Source organism: Mytilus californianus, unplaced genomic scaffold (assembly GCF_021869535.1).
Source record: "Mytilus californianus isolate M0D057914Y unplaced genomic scaffold, xbMytCali1.0.p SCAF_6, whole genome shotgun sequence".
NCBI lineage: Eukaryota > Metazoa > Mollusca > Bivalvia > Mytilida > Mytilidae > Mytilus > Mytilus californianus.
Genome location: NW_026262712.1, coordinates 27035918 through 27049209, shown reverse-complemented (window position 1 = coordinate 27049209; position 13292 = coordinate 27035918). Strand labels below are relative to the sequence as shown.

The 13292-nt window shown below is 31.3% G+C and overlaps 1 protein-coding gene across 1 annotated transcript in view; it reads left to right on the top strand.

The window, feature by feature from the left end:
- The first annotated feature begins 284 nt into the window (after positions 1–284).
- Positions 285–13292, top strand: part of LOC127705021 (uncharacterized) — a 183771-nt gene continuing 170763 nt past the window's right edge. The window contains exons 1-2 of the mRNA XM_052209266.1: positions 285–359; positions 2537–3346. Of these exons, the coding sequence (XP_052065226.1) occupies positions 2550–3346 (797 nt within the window). The 5' untranslated portion in view covers positions 285–359; positions 2537–2549. The remainder of the gene's footprint in view (positions 360–2536; positions 3347–13292) is intronic.

The following is a 13292-nucleotide window of genomic DNA, read 5'->3' as shown; positions in this document are numbered from 1 at the left end:
CTTTTATTTGTTACATAATTTGAATTCATAATGCTCTTACCGACGCAAGCCTACTCATCTGCAAAGTACTCAGCTCTTTTTATACAATAAGAACTAAATAGCGGATTAAATACATGCACACATATATACAACAATCAAATATTTGTTTGCCACTGTGTGATATATTCTACATACTTCATGCTACATAATACCCAATATCATTTATAATACCTTTTTGAAAAATACCGCCATTACCACTAGATGTTTGTGATAATCGTCATAACAAAATCAATATTTACCTGTTGTTTACCTTCCTGTTAGAATGTAGGAAGAATTGAAATATATTCTTTTTATATTGCAAATTTAACAGTGTGAAATCAGTACGTATGTTATGTTATAATATATATGTTTATTTACACGTAAGATACTTATATCTTAATTATTATAACTATAAGTTTTCTTCTGTTTAAACAGGAAATTCGGAGCTAAAATGCAAAGGCGAAAATCGTCACGTAATTTGAACAACAAGTCCAAAAAGTGGCAAAATAATCAACTTATTGATGGTGGCCGCGTATTGGTAGAAGTAGAAGTAGAAGTTAAGGTTTATCAACACACTTTGACAAAAATGGCTGTGTTAACACCATACAATTTTCTCTATGTACAGACAAAACTGTACAATTTGAAAAGTTTTAAAGCCTGACAGCACCTAGATAAATAAATGTAGCATCCATCATAAAATCTAAAAAGTTAAAAACCTTTATGGATTTTGATCAACATTTTATTTCTTTGCCACAAAAGATGGTGAAATAAACAAACACCTGAGTTTTATTTGATACAGTCCACTCATTTACACTATTTAAATCACCTTTGTTGTGTAAATTTCTATTGTCCCTGTATTGTCCATTCAATCAATATGATACAATACAATCATTACCTGAGGGGGACCATCTCAAAGATTTCATCAGACTTTGTTTATTTTTACACAACCTGCAGAAAGGAATGAAAATGTTTAGCTAAATCCACAAAAGTTTTTATCTTTTTAAAAAACTAAATGAAAACAACTTATATCTAGGTGCTGCCAGGCTTTAAAACTTTTCAAATTACACAGTTTTGTTTGTACTCACAGAAATTTTATAGTGTAAACACAGCCATTTACCTTAAATGTTACATTATCCATCATATTTGTGGAAATTAAATTGAATTCTGACGACTTTTTAAAGGGTATTTTTTGTGATGTACATACTAGAAAATATATCGATTTCTCTAATGAATTTACTCTGAAGCTTTTCAAAAATGTTTATAAAGGATTAAAAACAAAGTGACTCTTTATATACTCTGTATATTGGAAATTAAACAGAGTATGTAAGATATTGATATATATTTTTATTAACAAGTAAAGGTAGTTAGAATGTAATATTTTTTTTCTGTTTATAAAAGAAGTACAGATTTGCAATGCAAGGGCGACAATCGTCACTCAATATAAACTAGTTAAATGTAACATAACCCATCTTGTTTAGTGGCAATAAAATTAAATTCTGACAACTTTTTCATGTTTTAAAGGGTGTTATTTTGTAATGTACATAATAGAAAATATGTCGATATCTCTAATGAACTTACTATAAAGCTTGTCAGGAATTTTCATAAAAGTTTAAAAACATAGTGACATGTGACAAGCGAATATTTTTTGTTATTGTATTTAAAATAAAACAACTTTTAGATGTCGAAAGATAACATAACGTGCATTAAAAAACACAAATAGAGTTTAGTCTTCACTGTAACGCTGGGGAAGGGTGTGGTGTATCTGCTCAGTGATGCATAAGACTAACACAAACGACGGAGAGCTGATATGACCAAATAAGCTTAACAAATGTATAATTTCAGGAATAAGAGCAATTCATGAGGAAGATACACTCTTGAATTAGAAAGGCTTCCTTAGTATTAATTATTGTCATTGTGAAACAAACTTGCATGTAACAATAATAGACTGCAATCACAAAAAATGTTGTAACCAAGTTTTCTCTATACAGAGCCCTGTGTAAACCCATTTTTCAGTGACATTATAATGTTCATATTCGTAACATTTCCCCCAAATAATCACTTATATTTCCATGTTTGTCGTCATATCAATATGGTCACTGCACAAACTATGCCAATCAGTTATTTCTGATTTAAAACAGTTAAGAGTATTACAATTGATCAATGCAGCAGAGACCAGAGCTGTATTTGACAACATAAAGTATTAAAACAACTTTTCGTAACTATTTTTGGCCGTTTTAAAGTGAGGCATTGACTATGCATACGCTGTAAACAGAATTAGTTTGAGACCTTTTTTAAAGTGTTTAATTTTTTTTTAACAATAATTTAAAATCTACTTGTTACCATTCTACCGACGTACATAGAGATGAACAGATATATCGGATACCATTGTCATTGCAACTCTCACAAAGATCAACCAAATCTGTTGAGTTAGTTGTTGGTGATCGTCTACCGATCAGCTATGAGTCATAGTAAAATATAGTTATTTTTATTGAACGCTGCTTATTCTTCCTTTTTCTAGTTATCGTTTTCAAATGGCATCAACGACGCCAGTGTGCGGTGTGTGTAATGTCCATAATATCACAGAACTATCAGTGACCTGGTGTAAAGAATGTGACGAAGGACTTTGTTTAAAATGTCAAGAACACCACAGTATGTCGAATGGAACACTAAACCATAGCACTGTACCAATAACTGAATACGAGAAATTACCACGTGATAATCTCCAAATAGCCCAAAACTGTAACAAACATAACGAAAATTATATAATTTACTGTAAAAAGCATGAAAGCCTCTGCTGTGGTAGATGTATTGTTGAAAGTCACAACGAATGCGGAGATTTCGCAAAATTGGCTGATATCGTCAAAAATATAAAAACATCGAATGCCTTCTATGAAATTGAACATTCGTTAGTAGAACTCGGTGACAGTATTAATGAAATCCGGCAGAACAGAGAGAACAACCTTACGTCGTCATCTGAGAGAAAAAGGCATATTTTGCATGAAATCAAGCAAACCCGAGAAACAATCAACAAGCATTTAGATGAAATACAAGACGACGCAATCAATGAAATAAATGCAGCTGGAGAAAAAGAAAACATGAACATTTGTCATTCGCTGATTTTATTGCAGGAAAAAGGAAATGAAATAGCTGAATGCCAGAGGAACATTACGAAAATCAAGAAACTTGACACAGATCTCCAGACATTCATTGCTATGAAGGAGCTAGAAATAGAAGTTTCAAACAAAGTACAATTCATGCAATCCATGTCTAAAACTGCAGATTTTAAAGAAACAAATATGTCATATCAATTTAATACCGGCATACAAAGGTTCAGCTCCGAGACCCAAAGTTTAGGGGAATTGACGATTGAGACGAAACCATGTGATATTGTCTTCACAAGGAGGAAAGACAAACAAGCACAAATGGTGCTTCAGCAGAGCTCATCAAGGTCAGTCGAAAATGTCAATCTGAAGCTAGATATCACTTTAGATAATACGGGATTCTGCAAATGGGGTTGTTGCATGTTACCCGATGGTAGATTCGCATTTACGGAGACCTTAAACAATCTTGTCAGAGTATTTAACACTGACGGATCAAAAGATTTTGAAGTGAAAACAAAATATAGAGCATTCGATATATCTTACATCAGTGAAGACAACACGCTAGCTATAACATCAGGTAATAATGGAAAGTGCATTACAATAATTGACCTACAGAACAAACAAATTAAGAAAGAAATATATGCTGAATCATATTATCACGGCTTAGCAGTAATGGACAACAAACTCATCTGCTCAGCAGATAAAAAAGGAATACAGTGCTTTAATCCAAACGACAACTCAACAAGCGTTATAGTCGGAGAGGAATTTCCTACAATGTGTTACATCGCTACATTTGATGACAAAATTTACCATACAAATAACATAACCAACTCTGTGACATGTTATGATTTACAAGGCACAGTAAAATGGACATTTGAGAAGGAAAGTGTTCTAAAGAGACCGTTTGGGATCTCTGTAGACAATGATGGTAAAGTATACGTGGTAGGGAGGTTATCTACCAATGTAGTAGTCATATCTGCTGATGGACAATATCACAAAGAAATACTTACAGCCAGTAATGGTCTTTTCCATCCCTTGTCTTTGTATTATAATAGAAGTACCAATCAGTTACTAGTTGCAAATAATAACGAGAGGGCAATGCTTTTTTCTTTTATTTAAATAAACTCTTTTATTTATTCCACTGATTTTATAATAGTATTTGTCGAGCCTGCGACTTCTGTCAAAGAAAAACTGAGACACAGAGATAGTGATTCGGCAGCGGCGGCGACGGTGGCGTTAACGACGACGTTAAATAACTACTTAAAAGCTTAATTTTTCAGCAGGTAAAAGGCCTGAATGCTTCATACTTTGTATATATATGCCTTATGTTATGAAGTTTCCGTCTGTCATATGTCCATTGTCCTTGACCTCATGTTCATAGATCAGTGATAACTTGAATAGAAAATTAAAGATTTTTTTAATCTTAATTCCTCTAATTATGAGTAATATGATAACTATATTTGGTATGTGCGTACCTTGCAAGGTCTTCATGCTTTTTAGATAGTTTTCCTAGACCTCGACCTCGACCTCATTTCATTGATTAACGAACAAGGTTAGGTTTTCGTGATCAAGTCCATATCTCAGATACTATAAGCAATAGGTCTACTATATTTGGTCTATGGACTGATTGTAAGGTCCAACTGGCAGGTGTCATCTGACCTTGATCTCATTTTCAATGTCTAGTGGTTAAAGTTAAGTTTTTGTGTTTCGGTTTGTTTTTCTAATACTGTATGCAATAGGTCACTTCATTTGATGTACGGTTATATTTTACGTTGGTCATGTCAGTCTTGCAGGTTTTATTTGACCTTGACCTTATTTTTACGATTGATTGCTCAATGTTATTTTTTCTTAAACTTTAAGCAATAAGTCAACTATATTTGATGTATGGAATGATTGCAAGATGTATATGTCTGTCTGGCAGTTATCATCTGATCTTGAACTCATTTTCATGGTACTTTGGTCAAAATAAAGTTTTCATGGTTTGGTCTATTTCTTGAAAACTATAAGCATTAGGCAAACTATAGTTGGTGTATGGAATTATTGTAAGATGTACATGTACTCTGGCGTGGTCCATCTGACCTTGGCATCATTTTCTTTGATCATGTTAAGTTTATTAGATACTTGTAGTAAAACGTTATATTGAGGACTATCAACATAAAATCAAAGGTCAAGACATTTCGGCGTGTGCACTCTTGTATAGAATAGTAGCATGTTTTTATAGAATATGTTATTTCTGTTCATCTTTTTGTATATAAATACCTGTTCAGGTGTAAAAAATTCCTAACATGAAATAATAGGACAATAAACGAAAGAATGAAGATAACTATTTTTTAGCCTAATTTTGTTCAGTTGGTGGGGAACCTATACTTCTAAGTGACAGATATAATTACAAAGAACAGATGTGCTCTTTTAATTATAGATTTCGTACTTACCTGTTCAAAATTACAGTTTATGTAAAAACTTAAGGAACACCAAGATGAGAGATTTGTTATCGAGAATACTTAAGTTATGTAAGCGATATAATTGATATTCACACTCCAAATTTCATCAATTTGGAAAGTGAATTGATCCTTGTCCATACATCATAAGGATGTTTAACTCACTCATCATTTCTGAAATATAAATAGTGACAAATGACCGTTAAATAAGTTGATATTATCATATTAAACAAATTATCAACGTGGTTATATTTCTTTTCTTATTTTAATTCTTTCTCTTGTGCAAGTGGTAACGATGTTTTGTTGGATCCTTCTCTTTGGTGAAGATTCCCCAGTTGATTCAACAGGCACTTTGTGATATTGCGATCTATGATTTTAATAAATCTACAGTTTTTTTGCCCACATTTATCAGTTTGAACTAGCTTTACAGAAAAATATATACTCATATCAAAATGTCATAAAATCGTGAAAGACAATGCATTACTTTTATGAATAAAATGATTCAAATATATATTAGCATCATCGTAATTCATTGGAAAAGACGAGGACGTTATAACATATATTCACCACCATCGTGATGATGATGATCATCATAGGTATGCTATCCAATGATTTAATTGTAATGATTTATATAGGCTAGCAACTTTCAAATAAGAAATTATGACACTATCTTGTCTTTCAGTGCAAAAGAAGTCATTTTAGGTGTGTGTGATGATTTTGTCAACAGTAAAACAGTTAATAATATTTCTTGGTTATCTAAATACTATATATACAAATGTAGATGTAAGAACATATTGCCCACAAAATATGGAGGGATAGAATATTCAAAATATTGAATTAATATAGAAAAATACTCAGTATGTTTCTTAACCCCTGCACAAAAAGTAAAAATGGATCAGAAGTGGTATTTGTTAGAAGCAGCTTTTAATTAACAAAATCAATTGTAATATCTATTTCTTATTATATCTTTATGACTTGATCGATCTTACAAGTGTTACTTAATTTTTTATAATTTGTGTCTAATACTGTAGTATGTAATTTCACATGTTTCATTATGAAAATAAAAAAAAATTATAAAAAAAAACTGTCAAATACTGTTATAGTTACTTATATAAAGGGAATAAATCATACATTGATATAATCATCATCATATGTTCGTCTTGCAACGGTACAGTGAACTGACATTTTAATCTGTTACATGTCGTGTTACAAAATCCAGTTGCAAACTGAATATGCTGAAAATTCTCATGAAATTAAAAATTTATTGAGTTAAATGATATGCAGATAGGAGTAATACTATGTAATATTTCGAATTTGACCTAGAATGAAACTATTCGTATAATGTGTGCTGAGATGATTTACTTGTTTAAGCTACGACTATAATAGGTGCAATTCTCAACCTCATTTTATCAGTAAAAGGTGTTTTGTGTCATCTCTTTTGAAATGTTTTAAATAATGTTTGAGAGCGAAACTTTGGATTCTGTTACTGTATAATCTCCTTTAAAGCAAATTGATTATACTGGATTTTCTTGATTATAACTAACACTACGAATGTGATCCTCATTTTTTTCACAGGGTATTTGTGCTCTTATCTCTTGTCAAGGTAACCATTCTTATTAAAAAATAAGTCGGAATATTTCACTCCAGTAAAATATTTGTATTTAACCTAAAATTTATAATACATTTGCTATTTAAAATCAGAAGCATGATTACATATATTGTGAAATTCCAAAAGCAGTGATCGTAAAAGGTCAAAAGAGTTACCCTGGTGTAACAACTATGACCTAAACATATCACTTGTAAACCAATATTGAACGGAAACGGCAAATTCAATCTTATTAGCTCTTAAAAAACAAACAATACATTTTTAACGTTGAACGTATTATGACATTGTTAAACAAGCAGAACGTATTATGAGTAAACATATTTTTCATTAATGTTGAAGGAATGTTGAAGAGTTTAAAATGATGATGTTTAAAGTCGGCAGGTAGACATGTCATCTTACATGATTGGTATTTTATCCATTTTTATAAAAAGCATAACAAGTAATTGGTAATTGTTGTTTTATTAATCAAAAAGACAATGATATAGTTGTCAATTGTTCACGTTTATTCACGGTGACAACAAGTTAACGTTAAAGTAAAGAAAGGGCATGCAAAGTAAACTACTTTAAAAGTAATACGGAATTAAATGTAGAACATTTATAACATCACTGGAAAATAAGGTCATTTTGAAAGGAAGTAAAAATCACAAGCTAATGATATATTAATATTTCCTAATGCAGTACGATCTTTCTTTCTAAGTTTGGTTTGCACCGGCAACATTTTCTATCATATTCGACGATGATTTTATCAACATACAGACGACACTGCATAAACGAAGAAACCACTTTGCAAAACAGCGTTTTAATAGGCATATTTTCCTTGGTTTATGAATATTGTCGTAAGTTTAACATATCTTAGTACAGATGTTTTTCTTAAATTTTTCATCATTTGTCATCATTAGCTTAAAAAAACTAATAGTTTAGTATTTGAATACTTTAGTTATTTGCTTATTCATATTACTAGACTGGACAGGAAAACACAATTCTAACAGTAGAAACCATTGACTTTTCTTTTAAAAAAAGATTATAGGAAACTGTTTCTTTTTTAAAAGACAAGTCCTATATGCCTTTATTGAAAACAAAGTATTGAATAACTGAAAGAATAAAGGAAAGTTTTGGTGAATAATTCATTAGAAGTTAAGTTATAAATATGTGTGCAGCTGCGTATCGAGTACTAGAAAAATTGATTGTTAACTGAATTAAATCTAGAGGCGAGAAATAAAAACGTAAGAGGACACTCAAACATCAAGAAGACCTAGATTATGTATTACGTTTTGCGTTTTTATTTAGACATTCGTAAATGTTTGAAAAATTGTTGATATCAAAATCAAATGCAGTGAACAACATCAGTTTAAAAATGAAAACTAACGTTCATCTATAAACTTTTATTGAAAAAAAACACTTTAAGTTTAACATGTGTTGTGTTTAAAGTTCTTCGAGGGAATCTAAAATTCTGTAAATCACGTGTTTTGTAGAATTGCGTAATCATCACCTGTTCAGCCATTGGACAAAAATAAAAATACGTTACTGTTTTCTATAATCATGATATTGTTCACGTTTATTCACGGTGACAACAAGTTAACGTTAAAGTAAAGAAAGGGCATGCAAAGTAAACTACTTTAAAAGTAATACGGAATTAAATGTAGAACATTTATAACATCACTGGAAAATAAGGTCATTTTGAAAGGAAGTAAAAATCACAAGCTAATGATATATTAATATTTCCTAATGCAGTACGATCTTTCTTTCTAAGTTTGGTTTGCACCGGCAACATTTTCTATCATATTCGACGATGATTTTATCAACATACAGACGACACTGCATAAACGAAGAAACCACTTTGCAAAACAGCGTTTTGATAGGCATATTTTCCTTGGTTTATGAATATTGTCGTAAGTTTAACATATCTTAGTACAGATGTTTTTCTTAAATTTTTCATCATTTGTCATCATTAGCTTAAAAAAACTAATAGTTTAGTATTTGAATACTTTAGTTATTTGCTTATTCATATTACTAGACTGGACAGGAAAACACAATTCTAACAGTAGAAACCATTGACTCTTCTTTTACAAAAAGATTATAGGAAACTGTTTCTTTTTTAAAAGACAAGTCCTATATGCCTTTATTGAAAACAAAGTATTGAATAACTGAAAGAATAAAGGAAAGTTTTGGTGAATAATTCATTAGGAGTTAAGTTATAAATATGTGTGCAGCTGCGTATCGAGTACTAGAAAAATTGATTGTTAACTGAATTAAATCTAGAGGCGAGAAATAAAAACGTAAGAGGACACTCAAACATCAAGAAGACCTAGATTATGTATTACGTTTTGCGTTTTTATTAAGACATTCGTAAATGTTTGAAAAATTATTGATATCAAAATCAAATGGAGTGAAGAACATCAGTTTTAACATGAAAACTAACGTTCATCTATAAACTTTTATTGAAAAAAAAAACACTTTAAGTTTAACATGTGTTGTGTTTAAAGTTCTTCGAGAGAATCTAAAATTCTGTAAATCACGTGTTTTGTAGAATTGCGTAATCATCACCTGTTCAGCCATTGAACAAAAATAAACATACGTGACTGTTTTCTATAATCATGATATTGTTTCTTATAATGCCAAACATCAGCTGTTGTATTTAAAATATTGGTTGATGAATGCAAATAAAATAGTGTTGAGAAATCAAAGTTTGATTAAATGTTCGTTACAGTGCGGTGTTATGGATGAATGCATGTCTATCTACTACCACAAAAGATCAAAGGAGTGTATAGGGGTTACTATTTACTACATAGTCCAACCTACCTCACAAGAATATACCAATATTGGATGGAGTTATTATCTTGTGCTTAATGGTGAGGAATATTTTTTATTTTGTGTTTTTGTCCGAAATGCTTACTTAACTTTTAGTAATTGTTGTGAAAACTTACCAATAGCAGCGAATAGCACGTTGTTGAAGATTAGCTTTTGATAATTTTGTTGTGACGTGTCAGATAAAAACAACGACATCTAATTGTTCAGCAGAAATAGTTGATGGTTCTTCTTTGATTTATTTATTTAGTTTAATATGACAAAAGTAGGTGTGATCGGAATGATGTGCCGGAAACACAAAAAAAAAAAACAAAAAAAAAACACCATATATTTTCTCCCTATACAGTTCATTTTTTTTCTTTCCTGTGTTTAATGTTGTTAGTCTCTGTTTGCATGTTTTTCTTTAATCCATCGTCGTGTATGCTTTCCTTCAATGCACCCTTCGTATTTTTTTATTCTCTTTTTACTCTATTATAATAGTTTAGCACATCAATGAGAACGATTACTCGTTATTCCATATTCTTAAAGACACTATTTTTACACTCGTGGAAAAGAGACCTTTTTCATATAAAGAGTCTGATCTAGAAAAAGTCAATTAAATTATTGACAAATAGATGTACAAATATGATTTCTTGAATATGCTTATTAATTATATTTTAGATAAATTACGTGCTTTTGATGGTCGGTTTGGTTCGTTTTGCAGTTGAGACTTTTCCACACGTTATACTACACTGTCAAACAATCTTAAAAAGCACAAGTTTTCCTATTAAATCAAATTGCTGTTTTATAAATCTGATTGCATATTCATTTTCTGCACCTTATATGAAGCCTCTTTCTCTAATAGGAAATGTACACTTGCTAGATATATTTACTGGAAGTGTGATTAGGTGAGTTATGCTGTAAAATGTCTCCTTGACAACTTTTATTTACGTTTTGGCAAAAAAAGTTTGAAAACATGTTGTAGGTATTCGTATGGGCACTAATTGTACCCATTCAATAGCAGCCTTGTTCCTGTACTGTTATGAATCACAGTTAATGACCACACTCAGTAAAGACTCGTCTAAATTACATTTAATTTATAAATTCAAAAACAATTACCGTTGTTTTGATGCTATATTTACCTTAAATTATCAAGAATTCTCGAAATATACTGCCGAAATTTACCCAACAGAACTTATTGTAAATAAATCAAATATTGACAGCCATAGATGTCCTTTCCTAGATTTAGATATTAAAGTTTTACACGGTAAACTGTACACAAAAAAAAAATAAATAAAACGGAACAGCACATTCTAAATTTTACGGTTATGCTGTTAACCGAGCTCAGAAATAGAGGTACGATTCGGGTAAACTTATCAATCCTGCAAATAAAATTTGTCTAAAAGGTTACCAATTGAACACTTTAATTAGATCTTTGAATATTGTTTTTATTGACAAATATGGATTTTGTTATCAGTAAATTAAAACCATACCAATATTATAGTTATGCATATCATACCCATGTATATTCACGGTAATACAATCTGTCGATACCTATATTTTGGCTTTGCACAAGGCCATGTTTTCTTCTGACGTCTGAATACTATATCCATTGGATGTTGGATGTGTACTGATTGATATTTAAGTCACTCTAAGATATATGTTTTTTTAGTCATTATTGACTTTAAACTAGCTGTCAGTAACTGCGAGTACTCTAAGATATGTACGTTGTGTCTATTTTGTATTTAGGGATGTATAAATAACTTGCCACGTCCGTGTGAGTGTTTCTGTTAGATGATTTTCTGCTTTGTTTATATCGATCTGATGAGTTAAGCCTTTTTCAACTGAGTTTTGATAGTTTGTTCATGTGTTGTACTGATACACCACTGTCCCAGTTTAGAGGAAAGCTGGCGTCGTCAAACATATTTAGCAACGCCACATCATATATGTGCCTGTTCCAAGTCCGAAGCCTGTAATTGAGTGGTTGTCGTCTTTTGCTGTTTCTTAAACTTGTTTTTGTTTATTGTTTTGCATAGTTCGTTCTTGTGTTGTGCCATTACATCACTGTCCCAGGTTGGGAAAGTTTGAGCGCCTTCAAACTTGCTAAACCCCGCCACATTCTATATGTGCCTGTCCCAAGTCAGGAACATGTTGCTAAGTGGTTGTTATTGGTTCATAATTGTGGTATGAGTGCCAACGAGACAACTCTCCATCCAAGCCACAATTTGTAAAAGTAAACCATTATAGGTCAAAGTACGACCTTCAACACGGAGCCTTGGCTCACACCGAACAAAAAGCTATAAAGGGTCCCAACAATGACGAGTGTAAAACCATTCAAAGGGAAAACCATCGGTCTAATCTATATAAAAACGAGAAACGAGAAACACTTATGAACCACATCAACGAACGACAACTACTGAACACCGGGTTCCTGACTTAGGACAGGTGCAAACAAATGCAGCGAGTTTAAAAGCTTAATATGCGCCAACCTTCAACCTACCTGAAACAATAGTGTAACATCACAACATAGAAAGACAATCAAAAGAGACATATTAACAAAAGCAAGTGACCATACACTAAACGAATAAATTTTATCTATTACACAATGTAAATACAAAATTTATAAAACAAGGGGTTGTAAGGAATACATAGAGTACGGAAATATTTTTTTCAAAATAAATAATTTTGTTGTTCCTAGTACGAGAACAAATGTGAAAATTTATCGTCATACTAAACAATTATCAAAGGTGGTATATATAAAAAATAGTGAGACTAGATATAACACTGAATAAGTAAACATTGAATAACAACAATACATTACCAATTTTATCAACAGGTCAAATTAACACGAAAGTACGATTTGAGAGTACTCGCACTTACTGAAAGCTAGTTAAAAGCCAAAAACAATTAATAATAAAAAATCATGCATCAGAGACAAAAAATCTACTAAAACGCATCCCAGGGATTTAGTGTTTTAACTTCATGGACAGTCAAAGAAGACATGACATGTCTATCATATTTGTTTTTCGTAAATTGTTTTGTTATTAATTAGGCCGTTATTTTTTTCAAATGAATCGTTTCATATGTTTCATGTCGTTCCTTTTATAGCCGACTATTCGTATTTGTTTCATTTTTACTTAAAATAAGGGGTTGGCACAATAGTGAAAACGATTACTTGTTATTCAATATTCTTAAAAACACTATTCTTAAATTCGTGGAAGGATCGGATTCTGCAAAAAGTAAAATCACAAAAATACTGAACTCCGAGGAAAATTCAAATAGAAAAGTCTCTAATCAAAAGCTCAAACGAATAGATAACAACTGTCATATTCCTGACTTGGTACA